Source organism: Phascolarctos cinereus, unplaced genomic scaffold (genome assembly GCF_003287225.1).
Source record: "Phascolarctos cinereus isolate Bilbo 61053 unplaced genomic scaffold, phaCin_HiC Scaffold_726;HRSCAF=1367, whole genome shotgun sequence".
NCBI classification, from domain to species: domain Eukaryota; kingdom Metazoa; phylum Chordata; class Mammalia; order Diprotodontia; family Phascolarctidae; genus Phascolarctos; species Phascolarctos cinereus.
Genome location: NW_027556098.1, coordinates 71,474,756 through 71,500,027, shown reverse-complemented (window position 1 = coordinate 71,500,027; position 25,272 = coordinate 71,474,756). Strand labels below are relative to the sequence as shown.

Below are 25,272 nucleotides of genomic sequence, written 5' to 3'. Positions count from 1 at the left end.
AATTACTTAAATTAAAGCTAGTACTCTCATTTGTAGATCTCCTGTTAAGTCTGTACTAAAGACTAACCAGATATTTCAGCAAACTTTCATTCTTTTGCTCATGAAAATCTTTACTCCCGTCTCTCCCATTCCCCCCCCCAAAAAAAAATAAAAGTTGGTGCCATTTTCTACATAAAATCTTGCAATACACGATTCACAGAATGTCTAAGACTCTCTTGATGGGTCTTAAATGATTCCCACATTGTTTCTTTAGGTATATTTGATCGGGGTGTTCGATTGCCACCACCAAATTTGTTTCTACCTCTATTGTTGACTCACTACAATTCTGAATTCTTTTCAAAAGCTATTTCTGTTTTTTGTCTAGAATGCATGGGATGTTTAAACTGCATACTTAAACATTATGCTCTGTAATAAAACTTTAAAAATTGTATCACTACAAGCTTGAACTTCCTGTCACAAATGTATCAACATATAAAAATGGTATAAAGCACTAAATATGAATACTGACTTCTTGTGTCTACATTTTAAGCAATGATTTTTTAAAGAAAACCACACTTATTCAGAAGCTGAATTCCTATGAAACTCATACTAAACATAAGAAACTTTTTTAGGTTTTCACAGTCAATGAATATTTGCAGGAACTATGCTGTAAGACCTCTAAAGGTCCTCCTAACTCTAAGTTCTATAAATCTGTGATAAGTGAAGAATCTATTTTTAATGCAGAATTCACAAGGTAAGAATTTCAGAATGAAATCACTATTAAGGCACCAATAATTAGTTTCTAGGAAAATAATTTGGTCAATGATCTTTAAAAATTTATTTACCAAAAATTTAGCTTTATGCTGGACAAGCTCTTCTCCTTACAGTTCTCTAATCAACATTTTATTATCTAAGCATCTTAAAATACCGCACTATAACTTATGTTTTAACCAAACAATTAAGTCTATACCTCTAGATTGAAGGAGGTCAACTTCTTTCAGTGTACAGTCAACATTTATCTGGAGTTGTCTGTTCATGCTTCTCAATCTTGTCATTTCCTCAGGCTAGTAAGAAAGGACCCAAAATAGCAATTGTAGGAAAGTAATTATCAAGCCTAACATTTAAGTTTGTGCTTTATGTTAAACAATTTCTAATTGGGACTTATTCAGGGTATTGCCTCTGTCCATAGAAGAGGGCTTGTAAAGGAGATTAAAGAAAAAAAAATAAAGGTGGTCAAGTAAATGTGGAATAAACAAAATGGCCATAAATAAAAGTTAATATATGAACCAATGTGTGTATAAATTTACAAGGTTACTGAATTTAATATGAAACTTACTAAAACAGTTTATTAAAGTTATGTATATACTATACAGAAATAGAATTTATAAAACTTATTTTCTTTCATTGCTTCCATCACACAAAAAGTATCTCAATATAACAGCTTTGAAATGCCTTATTTTAATGATTTGATATTAAAACAAAACATAAGCATCAAATAAAGCTTACAATGCTGAAAGATAACACCAATGATTTCAATTTTGTAGAGGTTGGTGCAATTATAAGAAAATTCATTACCTTGTTGACCTAGATGAAGTAAATATGCACATGAAAACATTTCAGGATCCTAGAGCCTTTTCTCTTTCTCTTTGGCTACAGTCTCTCTACTTTCTATTTTATCTACAACCTTTGCCCTTTATTCTCCTTTCTGATTTTTTCTCCCTCCTATGCCCTGCCTATATTTTTCAGACCTTCCAGTGGGATATCTTTGTTACAGTTAAATCTTATTATTGGTCTCTTGTCTAAACAGTAAAATTTCAGGGATTTTGATTTGATTTTTGATTTTTAGTATATTGTGTTATATTCAGTGAAAAAAAAAATCAGGGCTTAAAATCTAAAAGGCACGAATTTTAAAGTTTTCACCCACAGTCCACTTCCAAAGTAATGCCAGAGATTAACTCAATAACCTAATTCTGATGACAATTTTAGCAGTATTACCTAACAAATTTTAATTCTAAACAAATTTACTTCCTTCTTTAAAAACAGAAAGAAGGTAGGTTATGAGCAATATTACTCCATAAAAAAGCAAGAGCAATGGAAGAAAAACATGTTTAATGAAAGTTTGGCCAAGAGTCTCAAAGAAAATAATGAGAAGAAAAGCAGCAAAAGAGGATATAGCACTACCAGAACCAAAATTATACATGTAAAAAAATAAATAAATAAAACCTTTTGACTAAGAGGAGAAATAGTTAATTGGGAAAAAAGTTATTTGCATCTTGTTTCTAATAAAAGTCAGATATCCGATGGGATAGACAAGGAAATAACAATCATTTCCCACAAAAATAAGTAGTCAAAGGTGACAAATGGTTTTCTAAAGAATGACAAATTGTCAACAAGCATATCGTCACTAAGAAATATAAGAAAACTAGAAACAAAGTAGGTGCTCTTCAATTGGAGAATGGCCAAATAAATTTTGATACATAAAATAATGAATGTTCCAATGTGAAATGAAGGATATTAGTAATGTAAAGAAATGTTGAAAGACCTGTACAAACTGAAATAAAATGAAATAATCAGAAGCAAGAGAACAGTATATATGAATACAATCATGTCAATGAAAAGAATGCTAAAATAAAGCTGCATGCTGAGTAACTATAATAACCAATCTTGGTTTTGGAGAGATGAAGAACAACCTCCCTTCTTACGGCACAGATCTGAGGGACTAATGATGAAGAATATACTGGCAGAGTAAGTTTGCTTAACTACTCTTTTTTCTGTTACAAGTGAGAACTTAATTGGTGGCAGGTGAAGTAATAACTGGAAATGAATGGTATAAAAAGCAAAGACATAAATAACTTTTTTTTAAGAAAGCCTGGGTAGAGACTCAACTAAGAAAAGTTATTCTAAAGTAATTTAAAACAAAACTGCATAGAGGCCAGGAAAAACAAAAAAGAATAGAAAAGATCTATAAAGATTTTTATAACAAACTTTTTAAAAATCATCAGAGATGGTGAAATCATTTCATTTGGACTATAACATTATAGCTCCAGATATGCTGCTGGGGAGAAAAAGGTAGCTGAACTAGACCTAGCACACATATACAGGAGGTATACGTTGAAAGCAAAACAATTTTGAGGACCATTAGGAATTAATTCCCAAAATACATGAAAAAGAAGATACCAAAGGGGTAGAACAAGTCTTTGACCTAATTATTGCCCCCAAAAAGGGCAATAATGAAAGTACTGATAGCTACCAATTTGTTCATTAGCCCACCTTATCAAAATTTTAATGAGAATCATCTACACAAAAAGGTTCCTTTATGGGTGTACGAGAAGGGGAAAGACAGGTTTTCTCAAACAATCTCCCACAGAAGCCTACCTCTTTTGAATTATACAAAGAACAAAGATATAGAGAGAATACAAGATCTCAACATGCTTATCGTTTGTTGACTGCAAACAATGATTTCATTCAGTAGCCAAAAACTCTGCCTTATAAGCTGGTTCTAATTCCACAAGTTGTCTTCAACGCATATATCAGTATCATAAAATATTTCTTGAAAGATATAACAACAGAGATTACTTTATTAAAGGCCTACTTATTGTGAAGTGATGAACAAAAAGGGTAGATATATGCTTGCCACCACTGACATAGAAGAGGTCAAGGGTCGAGTTCAAATTAAATAATAGTTCTCTATAGAGAGGTTCTCCAGATGCTCTTGTTTGTGAATGACTTCTTCCTGATTTCATTGAGCCATAGAACACTGCAGAGACCCCTAAATGAGGTCTATAATCACTGTTAAAGATCTACACTAGGGGCAGCTAGGTGGGACAGTGGATAGAACACTGGCCCTGAAGTCAGGAGTACCTGAGTTCAAATCCAGCCTCAGACATACAACACTCACCAGCTGTGTGACTCTGGGCAAGTCACTTAACCTCAACTGCTTCGCTTAAAAAAAAAAAAAAAAGGATCTATACTGGGAAAAAATAAAAAACAACAAATGGATCAAGAATCCTATTCTCTAGAACGACATATGCAGTTGATTGGACAACCTATATAGTTTATTAATTAGTATACATATCTGGGAAATTCAATGCACACAGACAATAATCAGAGTCCAAAACTGAACATGGAAAGGAAAGCAGGCTGGATACCCTTTGGGAAATTATCAAGTTATTTATGTTCCTAAGCTTCTTCCAATACCAGAGGCCCATCTTTTTAACACTTGTATTATTCTAGGACTGCTGTATGGATGTAAGTCATAGAATACCATAGTTTGTGATAGAAATTGAAGATCTTACAAAGGGTAATAGAGAGGTGCATGATGGGTGTAAGCAGGCCACAACACATTACAAACAAGGAATCATGCAGAGGTGGTTTGAAGGATGACAGAAAAATGTATGATTTTAAAGAAGATGGTCTGGTCACATGGAGAGCAAGGAACAATCAATGGCTAGCTCCATCGGTATTTATACAATGCCAGGAGAACTCAAACAAAGATTCCAGTATGGCACAGAGTCCTCCAAAGGTGAACTTATGAGAAGGCAGGGCAGCAGTTATACAGGATGGGCACGCATGTATTGTTTGAGGTCAGCTGCACAAAATACCCATGGTGATGAGACTGCAGATTCACTGGAGCAGTAGAATAAAAAGACGCACCAGCCTGAAAATAAGAAGTGCCTGAGAAATCAAATGGAGCAAAAAAGACTATATAATATTTTTATTTAAGAATATAAAGCTTTTCTTTTGGCTTTCTAACACTTATGATTAAGAGTTGCTATCTAAGAGGACAGAAAGAAGCCTGGAAATTGCCTGAGCTGTCCCCAGTTTTCCTCTGAAACAATGTTAAATCAAGAATTCTGGAGTGACAGAATCCACAAAAAGACAGAAACAATTTTCCAGCCCAAGATAACATAGAAGGACTTCAGGAAGGATCTGTCTGACTTGGTGTAAAAGGCCAATGGAGCCCAGCACAGACAAGCTCAAGGCAAGCTCAGCCACAGCACAGATCAGCAACGTAGTCCTGGTTCAGTAGGCCAATGGCACAACACACCACCCGTGAGACCTCCAGCCCCAGTGCAGCAGGCAAACTAACAGCCCCACAACCCAGGGCACAACAAGCACAACTAGGCCAGGCTACCGTAGGGCAGTGGGCAAGCCACCGACCCCAGTGCGGAAAGCCAGTGACCAGACCTCTGGCCCTCAGTACAAGAAGCTTGGGACAGTGCTCCCTGTACCCCAGGAGCAGTACTCAACTTTTAAAAATGAACAAAAAAGAGCCCTGACCACAGAAAGCTACTATGGCGAAAGAGAAGATCAAAACACAAACTCAGAAGAGGACAATGCCGTCAAAATGTCTACATGTGAAGCCTCAAAGGGGAGTATGAACTGGTCTCAAGACCAAAAAGTCTTCTTGGAAGAGCTCAAAAAGGATTTTAAAAATTAATTAAGAGAGGCTGGGGCAGCTAGGTGGCGCAGTGGATAGAGCACTGGCCCTGAAGTCAGGAGTACCTGAGTTCAAATCCGGCCTCAGATCAAAAACCTGACACTTACTAGCTGTGTGACCCTCGGCAAGTCACTTATCCCCAATTGCCTAAAAATTAAAAAAAAAAAAAGGAAAAGGGAAAAAAAAAAGAAAAAGAGAGGCTAAAGAAAAATTGAGAAAAGAAATGAGACTTAGGGGGGCAGCTAGCTGCCGCAGTGGACAGAGCACTGGCCCTGAAGTCAGGAGGACCTGAGTTCAAATCTAGCCTCAGACCAAACACTTGACACGTATTAGCTGTGTGACCTTGGGCAAGTCACTTAACTCCAATTGCAAAGAGGAAGAAGAAGAAGAAGAATGAAAGTTATGCAAGAGAATTAATTATGAAAAAAGACTCAACAGCTTGGAAAAGAAAGCACAAAAATTGACTGAAGAGAATACAGAATTTTTCTAAGAAAATAAAATTGATTTCTAAGAAAATAAAATTGATTTAGAACTCGTTATCAGAGATTATCCTCTCCCTTCCCTACCTCTATGGGCATATGGAAGCAACACCTAAAATATAAAAGCCATGTCTATTAGCTCACATTAAGATGGTTTACACCAAGTATACCTCATTAGTTCATAATTTATTAAGTGATAAATAACTATTTAGGGAATCCAAATAGTGATGCTATTAACCTTTAGGAGGACTTGTGCTACAGTAAGTGTCTTTCCAAGAACATATAAGGAGAGTCCCTTGGTATTAAGCAGAAGACAGGAATAATGAATCTGTATTGCCATTTATCAAAAGTAGTCTTTTGGGCACGAGATGAAAGGAATAGAAGGTCACTAAAAGTAACTGTAATTCTCACTGAAGAAAACTTGGAGTTCATAATAAATCTGGGTGTGAATAATAATAAAAATTAATAAGCTAAAATTTGCATAGCACTTTAAGGTTTATAAATTGCTTCATATAAATTAACAATAATCTTGAGAGATTAGAGCATTTTAAAAAATTTTTTGACATATTTTAAAATCATGTTTATATATAAATATATACGTTTGCCTTCCCTTATTTAGCAATTCTTTGTAATAGAGAACAAAAAAGAAAGAGGGGGGAAAAACAGTTCAATAAAACTAATCAATGTATCAACCATATCTAACAGTAATGTGTAATATGCTATAGCCATAGTCCTCTACCTTTAAAAAGAGAGGAGATACATTTTTTTTCAACTCTTCTCTGGGAAAAGCTTGGTTACTGTAAATATGCAGCTCCTGATTTTGTTTTTTGTTCTTTCCATTTACAACAGTCAATGTACATACTGATTTCTTGGTTCTGTTTATTTTGCATCAGTTCATATAATTATTCTAATGCTTCTGAATTTGTCTTTTTTTTTTAACAGAGTAATATTATATTACACTTATGAAGTATGAATTTTTTGTCTTTCCCCAATCCCTGGACATCTACTTTGCTTTGCTAAAACAAAAACACTATTATAACTATGTTAGTGTATGTGGGAACTTCCTTTCTCTTTGACTTCTCCAGAGTTTATGCCTAGTGGTAGGATTTCTGGGTCAAAGAGTATGGACATTTTAGTCACTTTTAAGATATGATTCCAAACTCCTTTCCAGAATGGTTGAATTCACAGCCCCACCAACAACATATTAGTATGGAGCATTTATTTTTGATAATTAAGGAGAAAGGGGTTTAAGTTAACTCCAGTGATGACATAAGTCGCCTAAAATAATACAAAGAACATCCTAAAAGTTATTTGTCAAGAGTTATTAGTCAAGAGCGGATTATAGGAAAATAATATTACACACACATACGCGAAATGCAAGTTATAACTGATCAGTGGTCAAGTCTGCCGACAGGTATTAACAAACAAGTGTCACATCCAGCATCCATCTGCAATAATATGTGTGTGTAATGACTTCTTTACAATAAGATACTACACAGTTACATGACATACATCATCAAAATTGCAATGCAGAAAAAAACCCCACAAATTTAAAATAAATTATTAAATTTAAGACGTGTCATTTTAAAAAAATTATGGTTTTTTTGAAATGACACATTTTTTTTAAAAACTATTAAAGGGTTAAAGAAAGTACATTTCGAGAGGGGTGCTGAATAACTATTTTTTTGAAAAGGCGGCAGTAGGCCAAATAAGTTTGGGACCTCAGCTCTAGCTTTTCAAATGACTTCTCTACTTTTTTATCCTCTCCAACAGCTGATGTAAGTTACAGTCATTTTCATGTTGTAATATAAAAGCAAAAGGGAAAATTCCCCCTGAAATCATTCACTCATACAACAAACATTTTACTAAAAACTTACTGCATACAAAGCACTATTCCAGACACTGAAGAAGAGAAAAATCTCTATGTGACTAAGGATCTGCCTGTAGAGGTTATTATCTAATAAGATAAAATAAACAATGAATAAAAACAAAAAATGAAAAAATTTTTATTACATATGAGATTTGAAAAGGAAGGTGTTTATAGGAAACATTGAGGAGGATTTATAAAGCAACTATTTTTTGAGTTGAATTTTAAATTTAGGTAGGAATTCTAAAGGTAAAGAAAAGGAAAGGAGAACATGTTCAAGTATAGGAACAGCATAAAGAAAGATGTCCAGCAGTTTGGCTGGATGAATCGCATAATATTATTTGGCTGGAGAGTGGATGAACAGAGTAATATTAAAAGAAGATGAAGGCCTCGAGTGTCTATTTGCATTTTTATCTATTTCACAAGTCTGCCTTGGCCAGAAAATTAATTATTTAGCAGTGAAATACCCCCAGGATTACCTCACAGATTTGAAATACACTAATTTGGAATGTGTGAATTTGAAACAGAGCTAAAATTACCTCTACAGTGTCCTACGAAAAAAAGATTATACAAATGAACAGCTTCACCCTTCCTACAGGATGCCATCAGAATAAATTTCTGTAGACATGGTAAAATACTCGTTACACCCCTGATTTAAAACCCCCAATGCTTCCCTACTACTTAGAGAAAACAGTCCAAACTCTTCAGCACAGTATCATTGCTCTCCACAATCCAGTACTACCATCTAACTCTCCAGCAATAATTCCCAGTATTGCTGAACACAAACCATAAAATCTAGATTGAAAGCTTTCTTCACTTTTTGTTCTCTATATGCCAGTATCAAGGATCTACTAAAACTAGTCCTTTATCTATCCTGGAATGTCTGTTCTTACATTTTCTCCACCTAAGTTTTACCCACCTTTCCAAGAGCGTAAGTGCCACATCTTTTCAAGTCTTCCCAATGTCCATTTATCTACAACTTTAAATTTCTAGGGTGTTTTTTTTTAATAAACAACTCAAAAATAACAATCACAAACTCCTTCCATTGTTAATAGTTTCAGATGGATATAGCTTGTTATCTAACAAAATAAACAAACTCAGAAAAGACCAGAACTGTTTCTTACTTATTCAACAAATATCCTTAGTGCCTAGTATGTATGTAACACCATTCTAGGTGCTAAAGAGAAAGATAATGAGAAAGGGACCCTGCCCTCAAGTAGCTTATGACTTAATTTTTTCCCTTCATACCTATGACAATACTACACACATACTAAACAATAGCTGAGTACGTGAGAAAAGGAATAAAGCAGAATGTTTAAATTAGTTAAGAAACAAACAAGCACCTTAGAACTCACTAACATGTTAAACAATAATAATTACAATCAATCAACAAGCATTTATTAAGCACCTACAAAAGTTCCAAGAACTTTTCTAGGTGCTGGGAAAGCATACTGAAACAATAGCTACTCTCAACAAGCCCACAAAGAGGAGAGACAACCAAGTACATATTTAAGTGAGTACATAATAAATATGTGTCTAACAAATAAAAATGAATAATAAATACAAAATAGTTAAATACAAAGACATTTGAGAGGGAAGTCACCAGTAGTTTAAGTCAGGAAAGGCTTCATGTGAGCCTGAACTGTTCTTTGAAAAGCGGGACTCCATTAGGCAGAGGTTAAGAAGCAGAGCATTCCAGGTAGGAGGGATGGCCAATGCAAAGGTACTGAGACAGAAGAATGGCCTTCATATGTAAGGGACCGAGAGAAAGTTGAGCTTGACTCAACTGGTAACTACAGGAAGAGGAAGTAATATATAAAAAGGCTGGAAAGATGGGTTTGGTCAGATTGTGAAGGGCTCTAAAAGTAAAAAAAATATATATTTTTAATCTTGGAGACAAAAGAGATCCACTGGAGTTTACTAAGTAAGGGATCTGTACTTAAGAAAAATCCTTTTGTTAGCACTGTGGAAAAAGACTAAAGTATGGAAACAAACACCTGAGATAAAAAGAGTAATTTGGAGGCCACTGCAATAATGCAGGTGACAGATAATGAAAGCCTGAACTAAGGTGCTAGCTAAGTGAGTACTGAAAAGGAGCCTGAAACAAGATATATTGTGATGGCAGAAATGTCAAGATCTGGCAACTGATTAGATAATCTGGGGCAAAGGGTAAGGAAGAGTGAATTAATGCTGAGGTTACAAACTTTGGTGACCAGAAAAATGGTGGTGCCTTAAAAGAAAGAGAGAAGTTTGAAAGAGGGGTAGGTATGGAGAGTTCTTTTTTAGATATGTTTTAAGATATCTCCAACTGGACATCCTGTCTGAATTGTCAAAAGGCAAATGGTGATGTTGGAATGACAATGAGGGGAGAAATTAGGGTTGGATATGTAGATCCATGAGTCATCTGCATAGAAATAATTAAATCCATGGGTGCTAATAGTGTCTGACAGAAGACAGAGAGAAAAAAGATCTCAGGACAGTCTTGGGGAAACATCTGTAGTTAGGTGATATGAAATAGATGATGAATTAGAAAAGGAAACTAAGAAGGAACAGTTAGAAAGGTAGGAGACCTAAAAGTGACATCATAAAAACCTAGATAGAAGACAATGTCTAAAGAGAGGGTAGTTAATAGTAACAAATGTTGCAAATAGGTCAAGGAGGTCAAGGACTGAGGAAAGACCATCAGATCTGGCAACTAAAAGATCAAAGGTAACTTGGCCAAGAGCAATTTCAGTTGAGGGATGAGGTTGGAAGCCAAAGTGCAACAAGGCTGAAGAACGAGTAAGAAGAGGGGAAGCAGAAGGAATGAGTATAAACAGCTTTTTCTAGGAGTTTGGGAAAAGGAAGGAATATATAAGATGATAGTATATAGGATTAACAGTTTGAGGGAATGGTAAGTTCTAATGAAGTTCCCCCCCCTTTTTTTCTTTTTAACAATGGGCATGTTTGAAGATAGTAGGGGGAAAAAAAGAGTAGACAGAGATTGAAGACTAGATGGAGTAACGAATGACTGACACTGAAATCTACTAGAGAGAAAACAGGAAGCAATGAGATCAAGGGCACACGTACAGAGAGGTGGTCCACTTTACTGTCAGACTTCAGGAAAGGATAAGAGAATAAGAAATGATGTGTGTGCTTTGAGATGAAGAGAAGAGGTAGCTTGAATCAGATGGCCTCAATTTTCTCAGTAAAGTGAGAAGCAATTGTACTTATTTGTACATTGTTAGTATATAATCAATAATCCAAACTAGTTAGGTTTAATTGCACTTCTTTCTTTAGAAAAAGGGATTAAAAATAAAAATCATGTTTGACCATACATAAGCAAAAGGAAATTTTAATTTTTTTTACACAATGTAATTAACATAAAAAATGATTATTAGCACCTAAACTGACTCCCAAAATAAGAGTGACAAATTCTAATAGCTTTTAAATTCTACCAAAGATTTACTAACAGGAAGAATAATTACTAAATTCGAGGAAGGGTGATGTTTACACTTCTATTTTTTAAGCAAATCTTTGTTTTTAGATAAGGCCCTACACATCTTGATTATAACTGTCATTTTAAAATAATGACTGCTGTTGGATTTTTTAAAATAATGAATGAGTTTGGATTTTTTCTTTTTAAATACAAGACTAAAATGATACATATACTTATGGAAATGCAAAGTTCCTTGAGGGCAGGGAAGGTCTTTCTCTCCCTCTCTCTCTCTTTAAATTCCTAACACCTAGCATATTATCAATTGCACAAAGCAAGTGCTTAGAATACTCTTATTGATTAACAAGAACTAATGCTAGTATGAGACCTAAGCTCAAATAAATACTGATTAGTCATGACCCCAAAAGCAAAAACAAGCCATTATTAAATAATTTGCTAATATGCTTTCTCTGCAAAAATATGCTTTCTATTTTCTATCTTTAATAATAGTAAATATATTAAACATTTATAGTTTCTATTTCTGTCCTTTATGAATGGCCAAAAACGCTTCATGTTTCCTACTAAAAACTCAATCATCTTTTAAAAACACCTCAGCATATATAAAATATGAAAAGAAGAGTGGATGAATGGGACCATCATCCCATGAGTATTTTTAAAACACAAACACACACACACACACACACACACACACACACAAAATCACTTACAGTTGGGATTGCCGTGGTACAGCTAACTCTTCTAAGTCGTCTCTGCATAAGATCATGCTCCATACCATTAACTTCAGCCTTCAACCGCTCTAGCTCGTCTTCCTCAAGTTTCAATTGTTTCGCTAACCTCTCCATCCTTGCTCGCTGATGTAATAGCAAGGCTATAGCATTACAAAGTCATTGTAAAGATTAACATTGAAAAAGTGATAATTTCTTGATAATTTCTATACAATACTAAAATATAAACTTTAAACAGTCATCTCTATTTTGTTATTTCTGATTCCTAATTCTATTGCCACTGCCATTTGTAATTTCTCTCTTCAAAGGGCTAGCAAAGTAATCATGTGCATATTAGAGTAAGACTCAAACTATTCTTAATATCAGAAGATACAGAATATTTTAAAGTTTTTCTAAAATTATCTCTCTACACTCAGGTATTATTTTAATTATAACTAATATAAGACATAAGAAATAACAGAAATTACCTTCCTTAGAAATTGGTGAAATTTTGGTTCTTCCTCCTAGTCTTTAGGGTATCTTTAATTTGAAACATCTCTGTACAATCTGAGTTAATTTATATATTCCACTTATTTTAGAGAATCAAATGCCACTTAATCCTGAACCCCTTTGATCTCCATTTCCACTTCTGCCCTTATTCATCACTACTTTTTAAAAGTATCTATACCTCATTCTGTTTCTTCACAGTACTTTCTCCAAACATCTAACATATTTCTGTATACTCTGTTATTCTTTATGTGTCTCATTTTTCTGTATTTTTTTCTTAGTATCTTTCATAAAATTATTTTTCCAATGTTGAAAACGTTCTTTATCCATCCTAAAGCTGATCGCTGTCCAATATGGTTAGCATTAATAGAACCTTGAAAATAAAACTTCTCACAATGAAAACATTTAACATAAAGGATTATTAGCTCTGTAAATGAAACATCAGAGGAAAAATCATCATAAAGACTAAATTTCATGTAGATTAGAAAAATTTACCTTGAGTATAGGCATAATCATCAGATCCAGAACTAGAACTTCTCTGATACTTATGGCTTCCTTTTTCTCCTCCCAGTGCTGGTATCAATGAAATGGGCTGAATAGGTTCTGGTGCTCCAGAACGCTCTTCTTGGTCCACTAAATTTAAAAGATTTTCAGTCGTTGCTCGGCCTACTGTAATTTTGAAAACTGTTGTTGGGTTTGGCATTACCCGAGGAGATGGTGTAGGAGCACACGAAGGTCCAGTTGGTTGTGTATATGTAATATATACCGGATTAACACTAAATGGAGGTTTGGGTTGATTAGACATTCCTCTTGAAGGAGAACTTGAAGGTGGAGTAGTGGCTGTATACAATGGGTGTTGGTTCCGCTGAGATGGCTGATTACTTATTGGTGAAGGACTTCTATTAATTGCTGTGCCAGGTCTTTGTGGGGGCTCAACTGTAATTTCTATCTTCTTCATGGAACCTTTGGATAAGCTAGATGCACTGTAAGGGAGATAGGATACCGAATGACCTCCCTGTTTCTGATAGCCTGGAGGTGCTTGATACAGATGGGGTGGAGTAGTTGAAGGACTAGGTGGCATAAAGACATGTGAGCTCTGGTGACCCAACTGAGGAGGTTGCACTTGATGCTGAGGAGAACCGAAAGGTGAAGGACACTGAGAAGTAGGTGGCGATCGATAAGCAGTTTGAGGGATCTGTGGCTGTTTGGGAGAATACTGAGAAGGCTGGTAGTTTTGCTGATGTGGATAAACAGGTAAAGGACGTGGATTATAATGTGGTATGGGGCCTTGTGGTGAGGACTGCCAGGGTGCGCTCTGAGGAGTCTGTCTTCCTGATGAACTTTGAGATGTTTGCCTAATATATATAGAACCAGGAGGCCCATACAGATTGCTTGGAATTTGTGGAAGAATTTGTAAAGCTCTGGGAACAGTCTGTCCAGAGGGGAGGTTTTGTGATACTGTAACAGTAATTGGATTTGTACTATAACGAGGTATGTGCATGTATGAGGGAGGTGGCTGTGGTGGTGGTGGTGAAGGCCCTTGCATAGCAGATGTATTCATTCCTGTTGGCATGGAAGATGGCTGTTGAGGTGGCTGTGGAGGAGGAGTAGCTGCATTTCTATTCTGTTCATTCATAAAAAATGGGTTGTAGTTAGGAGAAGCAGCCACAACAGCTGGGGCCGAGTGTGGTTCCTGAACTAAACATATCAGCTGTTTACCTGGTGTGTGCTGAGGATCAATATGACCATCACTTGAACTATGTACCAATGTTCGACCACCATTAAGTTGAGCTCCATCTCCTGTATGGTAGTTACTAGGTGGATGGACACCCAGGTTAATGTGCAAAAAGCGATTTCTATTCATCCTGTTGTCATCTGGGCTCTGGTACTCCATATACAAGTATTTGCTGCTTTCCTGTGAAAGGGCTCGACAGCAAGCTTCCAGGTTGTTGTTATTCTAAGGAAGAAAATGGCAAGGTTATATCGGCAAATTAATGAACTATATTATGTTAAGCTCAAGCAAAGCTTAACAGAGATATGAGAAAATATCTTAGCCAAAAAGACCATAGTTTTAAATAATGAGGGATAAAAAGTGATTTTTACTATTTTACACCCAGCTCACATTATTTTTCTAGCCCAAAGTAAGCACTTAATAAATGTTTGTTGATTATTACTTCAAAAGGACAGTTACATATATATATATATATATATATATGTATGTGTGTATATACATGTATGTATGTATGTATATGTATACGATCTAAGAACATCTAATAAAATTTTCTTATAAAGTACATATAAAATAAGATGATAGCTAACTGTTTAAAAATACTACATGTATAAGAAAGTTAGCAGGCCCCAGATCTCTGTCCCAGAAATATAATCATAACCACCTCCTTAGCAGTCTAGGCCAGAAACCATGCCCTGGAGGAATTTAAGCCTAGGGAACTCCACTCTACTGATGACTATCTCCAAAAACGCTACTTCAGGAAAGCCCCAGCCATTCTTCAAGTTATTTCCTATCTCTCTCATCACAAAAGCCATTTTCTACTCAGGCACCTTCTCCCCAAACTTGTCTCCCAATCCAGTTCTGGAACCAGGATCAAATCATCTTTGCTTTGTCCTGGATGAGATATGTACTACTCTCCTATTGTCCCACTCACCACCCCTGTAATCACCTGAATCAAAATTCCCCTCCTGTAAAGACCTCCCATGTGTTGATTCCCCATTAGAAGGCAAATTCTTTGAAGGCAGGTACTTTCATTGCTTTTGTATTCATACCCCCATAACTTAACACTGTGCTCTGCACAGTCAGCACTTAACATTTGTTTATTTATTTTCATTCATTCACTAGACATCCTTTACAATTAAAAATCTGGAAAATGGTAGTTAACATTAGTGAATCCTACACCTTTGGTACAATAAATTTTAGGTGTAAACAACATTAATTTGCAACATTTCAATTCAACAACTAAATTAATAGATCAACTCAGTTTTGCTAAAATTTGATAAAACACTGATAAAACACTCCAGTTTTTACTACAAGTGAAAACAATCCCAATGTGAACTTCCTAAACACTTAAACCACTTAAAATTCAAAGTAGCATTCATTTTCCTTTTCATCAACTTTGCCATATACTTTCACCTATTTGTTCATAAGAGAAAATTAAGTTAAAGAAAGAAAACAACTTAAAACAAATTCTTTAAAACATGGGACATATTTTCAACTAGGTAAAGCCTGGCCCACAAAGTGATTTTTGAATCAGAATTGGTTCCCATACTAAAATCCATACAGCCCCCAACAAATCTTGAGAGATTTACGTGGGCAGACTTTCAAAATTATTAAATGGTTAAATGGTCAGTCCCCCCCCCAAAAAGGGAGCAATCCAAAATGTTACAAAATTAGCAAAAATATTTCATCTAAAAAAGGTTTTCTTCTTTTTATATTAAACCAAGGATTAAAGTGATCTTTTGTATTAAGGTGATAAGTGACCTTTACCAAACATCAAAGAAAAACTTGAAAAGCAGGTGCCCACTAAAAGAACAATGAATTGTACTCTGCTTTTTATTAATGTGTACACAATCAAGAACAAATAAAATGTCTAGAAATGTGTCAATAATGTGCAAGTTTTTCTATTTGCCTCAAGTTTATTTCTTATAATTCACATTAAAATTTTTTCCTATTAATAGCTGGAAAAAGGACGTTTTACATGAGAAAAGAGAACTAGGGAAAAGCCATATTGTGATCAAAGAAACACAGAGTAGTGAAACAATAAACTCAACAACAGAAAATAGACTCAAAATTTTGTAGGTGAAAAGAATACCAATTGAGAAATTTCACTGATTTCTCTAAAGTAGAATAAGGAAGAGAAAAGAAATGTGTCTTCTTTAATGTTTCAAAACATCATGTAGGAGAAAGAAAAATATAAAACTCTTTTTGAGACTTAAATCATTTTGGGAAAGAGATTTCTTTTAATACTTTGAATGAAAAGTTTTCCACATCAACTAGTGTAGGGTGTTTTGCAAATTAGGATTCAAATTCAAAATAATGGTCACAAGTTGGATTTGTAATGGTCTCCACAAGAAATCCCTACAGCAACAAAAGATGAACTTAACAAATGCAGATACAGCAGAAAAGTGTTACAATAGGAGGAAAAAAGCTAAGAAAAAGTAAACAACGTAGTGTTCTGTAAAAAATATATACATGTGTTCTGGGAGGAATGAGTCTAATCTGTCTTCAATAAAGTCACACAAATGGACAAAGTACTCTGAAAAGTGCAACTTCAAGAAAAATGTAAAGAACAACAAAAAGGTAACAACCTAAATCTCAGTTTCCTCATCTGTAAAAAGGGGACAATAAGAATTGAAATACCTACTTAATAGATTTGTTGAATTCAATAAGCATTTATTTGCCTAAAAAATGTGCAATGTACTTTATCAGGCACTGGGGATACAAAGAAATAGAATCTGTCCTTAAGGAACTCGAATTATTTTATAGACCCTAACTAACATCCTATTATTAAGTTATTAGCCTAAAAAGAGAACTAAAGTACATACAGAATCATTCAAGCATTTGAAAGGAAAAGCAATAAACAACTAATGAAAATGTGGCAAAAATATCTATCTCCCTCAAAACTCAGGATGAATTGAAAGATGATCTTTATTTAATAAAGGCCTGAAGTTCGTGTTTAAAATGTAAAATGTGCATTTTCAATCTTCAAAATGTTTGAATAGAGGGATAATGCTATTCCTGAGTCTAGATCTTAACAAATGTATTGATAATTTTTAAAGAAAGCACAGGACAAACCTATGCTCCTAGGAAGAAAGGACTTTAAGCTGGGTCAGGTTAGTTAAAAACTGATGACGCTGGGTGACTGCTATAAAGATTAGACTAAGGAATAGCTGAAGAGAGAAATTAGAATGAGTGAGTTTATAATGGAGGGACTGAGGAAATAATTTCCTTAAAAGACCCTAATTGTGGGGCAGCCAGGTGGTGCAGTAGATAGAACACTGCCTCTGGAGTCAGGAGTACCACCTGAGTTCAAATCCAGCCTCAGACACATAACACTTGCTGTGTGACTCTGGGCAAGTCACTTAACCCCAACTGCCTCAGCAAAAGCAAAAAACCAAAAAACAAAAAGACCCTAATTGTAAAGAGAGGACATATTGGGTAAAAACACCAGGAAGAGAAAACACAGCAAATGACCTGAGTTGTTAGGGCTATTCAACAGAAGTCAAAAGCAGAAAACTCGAATAGAAAATTATGTTGCTGAAAAAAAAGAAAGAAAGAAAGAAAATGACCTTGCTTCTACAGAAACCAAAAGGGGACTAACATCTATGGACTCAAAGACAGGGGGCTAAAACTCCCACAACCCCACCCCCAAAAATAGAGGATATCTGAAAAAGGGTTCGTGGACTAAAAGGGGGAGTGAAGACAAGGAGTTTCTGGAAGAGATGACTTAATATTTTAAAGTTGTACTGAATTAACTGAGTAATGTGACACTGTACTTAAGACTTATATCAACTATATCTCTGAATTCCTTCACAGTGTAGGTAAAATTTAGTTTCTATATCTGAACCATTTATTAAACTGAAATAAACAGTGGGTGAAGTGGCAGTGCTAGGAAAGATCAAGTAATTCAAGTCAAACATTTCTTGTATTTATGATGTGTAAGATATCATACATGTAAACCATGTAAGAACCTCCCATTTTAGAAATTCCCTCCATCAAAGTAGATAAACAAAATGTCTGTAACATATTCTTAAAGAGCTTCCTGGGGAATGATAATGTTACAGTATCTTCCCATGATCACACGGCCTATATGCACCAGGGTCAGGAATTGTATCTAGGTCTTCCTGAACAACCTTCTATCCATCACACCTGACTTTCACAGGTCTGTAACAGTGTTCAAGGTATTATGCTGGGCATTGGGAATACAAAAAAAGAAATGAAAAGCCTTAATGAGCGGCCATACTTGGATAGCATCTTTGAAGAAGAAATCTTCCTTCTATTTTTGCTCTTGGGTGGTGGTAACATAAAGTTAACTACAGATCTAATGAGAAGGGATAGTGAACCCAACCCTTAGCATGGAGCCTTCATTCTACTTGGGAATACAAAGAAATGGGGAAGTACAACCCATCTCATTATAAGGATTTTTCAATTTCTAAATATAGCAAGTTGAATGGGCTTAATTTCAAGGAAGTGGATTTACCTCGTATATGTTATGAACTACTATAAAAATAACATGGTAATGAAAAGTCTAAAACTTTTTTATAACAGGGTGAAAACAGGTTAATATTTAAAAGTATAAACAAGAAAATGTCATGCAATTTAGAACAATATTGCTACTCTAAGGATTTGGGGGATGAAGTAGTTAAACTACCCAAAAAATAAAAAAGAGAGATTATTAAAATCTTTCCTTTTATTTCATTTCCAACAATTTTTTGCCTCATATAACCAAGATTTTATTTTTTAACTCAAATGTAGACCACTGCTCAAACTGTAAATTCTAGGGAAAACTATGGTTTTACATTTCTATTTCATTACTCTGCAATCTACCTGTAACATGCATTGTGATACCACACCCTCAGGAATCTCAGGGAAAAGTTGCCGGAGATCATGGAGTATCTGGACATCAAGCTGCGGACTGCTCTGCGCCATGCCAGGACTGATGGTGATCAAGTATTTGAGGAATGGATGCTAATTGGCTTTCCAGTAGAAACGATGTTCCAATATTTCAGTCATTTTCTATGGCAAGAAATAAAGTTATTGGTAATTTTTAAACTATACTTTTACTCTATTCACATGAACTCTCACAAACTATATTTATACAGAGAACTGTAAATACTATTTACGAAATGGTATACCCAATTCTGTAGTTGGAAAATTCTGTGCCAAAGCCAGCTCTGACTGTAATAAGCAATTATAATCTTTCTCAGTGCCACATTTAAAATATAATGTGTCGATATTCACTCTCATTCTTGTACTAAAAACTTGAGAAACAAAACACACAGGAAATTATTCCTGAATGGCAATTAAATTTTTCTAGCTCAAAGTAATACTCATTACACAAAACTACTGTGATTTTCCCAAAGGCTATTACATCATGTTTCTTAGGCAAAAATTATCATGATACTTAATATAATATTACACACCTCTGGAAATAAGGTTTTAACAGTATGATCACAACAGCAAAGATCTTGTACTTAGCTTATAACTCTACTTAACACACACTGAAAATCAAGTTAGATCATCTTTTCTTCTGAAAGAAGGAAAGCTAATGTCCAAGTGAAGGAATATAGCAAATAAATATATATTATATGTATATAAATATAACATGATATAGATATTAAGGCACTATACTTAAAGACTTTTTATTTCTCCATTAATGATTATGTGTTAATACCAAATTAGTTGTATTTGCATATTTAACCCCCCTCGGAACAGAGTTAGCTAAATTATGACATACAATCACTAGTCTTGAGATTACATTAAATGGGGAGCAACTGTAAAAATGAAGATGTTTATCTTGGGGAAAAATAAATAAAAGAAACATGAGAGCTGCTTTCAAGAATGAGGGGCAATCAAGTATGAAAAACTTATTAAAATCCTCCAAATTATATCAACATATACTTTAATAGTTCATGACGCCAGGGCAAAAGTGTGCATAAAAGAGAATTATAATGATGACAAATGAGCTGGAAAGCATAGGTCAGGATTCAGAAAGGAGACTTTTAAGTCCAAAGACTTCATGCCTTTATATCATGAACACTTTGGAAAGAGAGTTGGAAGATGCCAAACATAGTGAGTGCCAAATAAAATCATACACAAAAAAGAAACTGATTAAATTTTAACGAACAAGAAATTATTAGTTATAAATGTAAAAGTCATTTCCTAATCAACTACCTATGAACAGCCAAAATGACTCACTAAAATAAAGATTAAAAATCAATGTCAAATTTAAAAAATTAAAATGAGAAAACATCTACCAATCAAGACAATTCCAACCAGTCCTCTTTTAAAAAGCTGTTGATGCCCCCAAAATGGGAAATGGGTAAAAGAACAGACATCACTGACTATTCAGAACTTAAGAAAATTAACTAATGTAATAAGTTGCCACAATAAGAACACTAAAAGAGCTTAGAAATTGTCTCAGAAGGAAAAATTTAATCTTCATCTCAAGTACAGATCAGAGAGACAGATGACTACATATCAAGAACAAGAAAGAAATAACAGAAAGTTCATATGATCCACAGATATCCAAGAATTTTCAAGTGACTTAGAGCAGTGGACTCCAACGTGGCATGACATTAAGGTTTGTGATCAATCAATTGCAAAGTAAGAAGAGGAGTTTTATCTCATCCTCCTCAATGGAACCACTTCCCTTTCTTCACCCACTACTCCTCCACTCTGCCCTCTCCTACACAAGCTGCCAATCTACCTCCTTATTTACCACTCTTAGGGCTCTCAGGGCAGTTATAACTCAGCCTTAAATCTACTACCAGCTTTTCCACTCCGTACCAGTGTCCTCATCCCCTGCTCCCCCCATCACCTCCTGATTATGGCAGGCGTCCCTCCACAGGCTATCTCTGTGTTCAAAGGCTTCTGTGAAATAAAAACCCTGCTTCTCTCTCGCCTTTCTTCCCTTTGGGTGGGAGAAAATGGCATAGGATAAGTAAGTGTAGATGGGTGATCTATGCCTACTGCATTATAGTTCTCATTATATTAACTTGCCCACCAAACCTATCTCTTTTCCAAACTTCCTAATTTTGTCAAGGGAACCATTATCCTAGGGGCAGCTAGGTGGCGCAGTGGATAGAGCACCGGCCCTGAAGTCAGGAGGACCTGAGTTCAAATCCGGCCTCAGACCAAACACTTGACACTTATTAGCTGTGTGACCCTGGGCAAGTCACTTAACCCCAATTGCCTAAAAGCAAAAAAAAAAAAGGGGGGAACCATTATCCTCACCATCCCTTACACATGCAACTTCAATGTCATCCTCAAGTCCTCATTTTATTTATTCAACATGTGCAAGCAACTGCCAAATCTTTCTGTTTCTATCTTGACAATTTCTCTTGCAATTATCCCCTTCTCTCCAATCACACAGCCACCACCTTCGTTTAGACCCTCATCATTTCTCACCAGAGGCTGTTTGATCTAAGAAAGTTGCTTAACCTCTCTCAACCTCAGTTATTTCATCTGTAAAATGGTAACGATAATGGCACCTATCTCACAAGGTTGCTGTGGGGATCAAATGAAATATCCTAAGTTAAATAGTCAAGTATTCTGAAAACTTTAAGGTGCATTACAATTCAATTATTTTATAAACAATATATTAATAATTCATACTGTGACCAGATCAAAATTTATACTGAGTGCATGTTTCCAAATTATTTATCGATGATGAGAACCATCAAAAGAGTTTAGAGACCACTGATCTACAGAAAGTCTCCTAGCACTCTGGGTGAAGCCCCTCCAGAGAATTTATGGGAAAACATGGACAAGAATCATGAAATGAGAAGGCACAGATGGATGAGCTCACTAAAGCATGTGTGAGATGAACTAGATTCTCTAGTCTAATTGAGAATATCTGTTTGGCCTTACAGGATAAAACAATGAGCAACTGTTATAAGTTGCAGAGGAAATTTAGGTTTAATTTACAGGGAGGAAAAAACCTTTCAAACAATTAAAACTATCCCAAAGCAGAAAGGGCAGCTGTGGGAGATAGGAGATTCACCCTAACCAGAAGTCTTCAAGTATAGTCTGAATGATGTGTAGGGGATGGATATACTGTTGTAAGGTAGATTAGATGGCCTCCAAAGTTCCTTCCAACTCTGATACTTTCTAATTTTTGCTTTGAATTGAATTTTTCTGTGTACCTCACTACTAGCACCAAGTTTAGAAAGTGGCAGAATAAAAGGCCAATTATCTAGCCTTTTCCCAGTGAATTTCTTACTTAGCTGAAGAGGTACGTGTGTGCATTATGTAGCTTCCAAACATCTCTACTGAAATGCAGATACTTTTAAAAAATGAAAGAAAATTTAAAAAGCCTTTGTCTTCATGAGAGACATAAAAACCACACTAGACATTACTCTTCCTAACTTCTAATTAGATATATACTTGCTATACCACATTATTCTTTCTTGCAAAAAGAACAGACTTCTGGTTTGTACGATTTTGCTTTCGCATCCTCAGTATCTGGCATACTTAAGAAATATTTATTGACTTAGTGAAACAGCAATAATGGAAATAGTTTACTAAGAAAACAAAACAAAAAAACTGAAGAAAAACGTATTACTTCTACTGATTTACAATAAAAAAGCTGGTTTTGAAATATGTGTACCACACAGTAATTGTGACAAAGCACTGTTACTTTCACATATGAGAATATGATCATACCTTATAATGGTCAGAAATTGTTTGCTGCACTGCTAGGGTATAACTTTCTAAAATGCTGAAGAAATTAAGAGAACCAAACCATGATATCAAGTAAAAAAGAAATATTCAATATATCAACTTTCTTCCATTCAGACAACAATGGATGCACCTGAAGAAAATTCATCAGAATTAAAGTCATTATATTTCATTCCACCTATATTTTCACCTCCACATATCTTGAATAAACCATAAACTGAAAAATATCATACAACTTTGCTAAAGCTACATTCATAATTTTATAATAGTGTGAATAGATTCTGAATGTCTACTAATGAAGTCTTTTGATATATTAAGAACAATGTTTAACTGACCTACTACAAACTACCAGTATGATAAAAAGCAATTATAGTCAAGGAAATTTCATTTTATATACAAACTATGTGCTTTTATTGGTACCAATCGAAAATCAATTTTACTGTAATGAATCAAAATTCCTATCAGTGAAAGAGCAAAAGGTTATTATTTAGAAAAATGAAAAGGTTACTTCCCACAATCAGACAGGTTTGAATCAAAAATATTTATGATTTTCAGTGAGAGTGATATAAAAGATTTTCTAGATGAAGCAATTTATATCTCCAAAAAAGATAAACAAGTGATTATATTAATTGCCTGCAATGTTTTTTTAAAATAAGTCTTCTTTCTATAATATCAATGGATATACTATAATCATAAGCATTTAACTGACAATTTTATTTTGAATTCTTTAAAAGAGAATTAACTTTTATTGCCAAATAGATTTTTATTTACCTAATCAGAACAACTAACATTAACCATCATCTCTACAATAAGATAATCTATTATTTGCCCTAATTCCAAGTCTCTGTTTCAATTGTTCTTTGAGGGAATAAAAGTGATTAAACCTGTCTTAAAAATGGACTTGAATAAAACAGCCACAGTAAAGTGTTTAATATTTAGAGGCAATAATATGAGAATTTGTCAGTGGAGTATTTCCAACTTTCCAATTACCTAGATATTCAAAATATAAAATGGATTAAGAGCATTTTGAAGACACTTAGGGCTACCACAAAATTAACAAAAGCAGATCTAGTAGTATCAAGGGCAGATTTTATTTATTTCTAATCTCAAGCCTATAAAGGTTTGGGAAGATAATAAAGCTGCCTAAAATATGAGAGAAAAGAAATAGGGTAAGGATGGCTTGGAACAAAGAAGAATTTATATTGTTTTGAACATGATCCTTCTATTAAATTACTCCTCTGATTTCACTTCTCAACTCTTAGCAATACATCATACTACCTCATCTTTCAAGCAAAACTACTCTCTTTAAAGTTACCAAGACAGCATAATTGCCAAATTTGCTGGTCTTTTCTCAGTCTTCATTGATCTTGATGTCTGTAGCCCGTGACACTGCTGACCTCCATCTCCAATTGGATACACTGTCTTAGGTCAGTACTAGGGACACTGCTCCCTCTCTTTTGTGACCACACCTCAGTTTTCTTTGCTAGGAACATCACTGATACCCTGCCCTCTAATGCTGAGTATTCTCCAAGGCTCTCTGCCTTAGCCCCTCTTCTCTCTCTCTCCACTCTCTCACTTGGCAAAATAATGTTTCATCTTATTATAATAATATGATAATAATAAGAGCTTGCATTTATGTAGCACCTACTATGTGCCAAGTGCTTCATGGATATTATCTCATTTGATCAACTCTTAAGCAGATGACTCCTAGATCCTGGCTAGTCTCTCTTTTAACTCCAGTGCCACATCATCAACTACCTACCAGACAATTTAATCTAAATGTCCCATAGGCATGCCAAACTGAACAGATCATCATCAGCACTCCCCTCCCCCAAAAAATGCCCTTCTTCAAGCTCTTCCTTTTTCCAATAACCATGATTCAAAATCTCACATTCTCACTCATCCCCCACATTAAATGAGAGGCCAAGTTCTGTCAATTCTACCTTTGCAACATCTCTCACACAGTCACCATCCTAGTTAAAGTCCTTGTCACCTGGGTTATCAGAACAGCCTCCTGGGTTGATTCTCTGCCTCAAATCTCTTTCCTCTCTAATCCATTCTCCACACAAGTACCAAACGATTTTCCTAAGGTGCAGGTCTAACAATGTTAGTCCCTCTAGTATCAAATAAACTTCAATGGCTATTGTCTGTAGGATAAAACACTAACTCTGGGGTCTGACATTTAAAGCTCTCTGCATTCTAACCACAACCTGTCATTGCAGCCTTATTATCAATGACTCCCCTTCACACACTCTACCATCTAGCCAAACTGGTCTTCCTGCCAATCCCAATAGATTAGCATCCTACATGCCGTCTTCATGCCATTGTGTCAATTGTTCCCTGCATCTGTTATGAACTTCTGCTCTACTTCTACCTTTTGGAATCTTATTTCTTTCACAGCTTAGCTCAAGTGCTGTCTTTATCACGAAATCTTTCCTAATGCACC

The 25,272-nt window shown here is 35.0% G+C and overlaps 1 protein-coding gene across 4 annotated transcripts in view; it reads right to left on the bottom strand.

Moving 5' to 3' along the window:
• TAB3 (TGF-beta activated kinase 1 (MAP3K7) binding protein 3) overlaps positions 1-25,272 on the bottom strand; it is a 78,873-nt gene that overhangs the window by 26,512 nt on the left and 27,089 nt on the right. For 2 of the 4 annotated variants that reach the window (XM_020973245.2, XM_078146593.1), the window contains 4 exons: positions 18,972-19,160; positions 12,908-14,369; positions 11,909-12,069; positions 950-1,043 (listed from right to left, as the gene is read on the bottom strand). In XM_020973245.2, coding sequence (XP_020828904.1) covers positions 950-1,043; positions 11,909-12,069; positions 12,908-14,369; positions 18,972-19,073 — 1,819 coding nt within the window. In that variant the 5' untranslated portion in view covers positions 19,074-19,160. The remainder of the gene's footprint in view (positions 1-949; positions 1,044-11,908; positions 12,070-12,907; positions 14,370-18,971; positions 19,161-25,272) is intronic. The other 2 variants (XR_002321818.2, XM_078146594.1) reach the window with 1 other exon arrangement.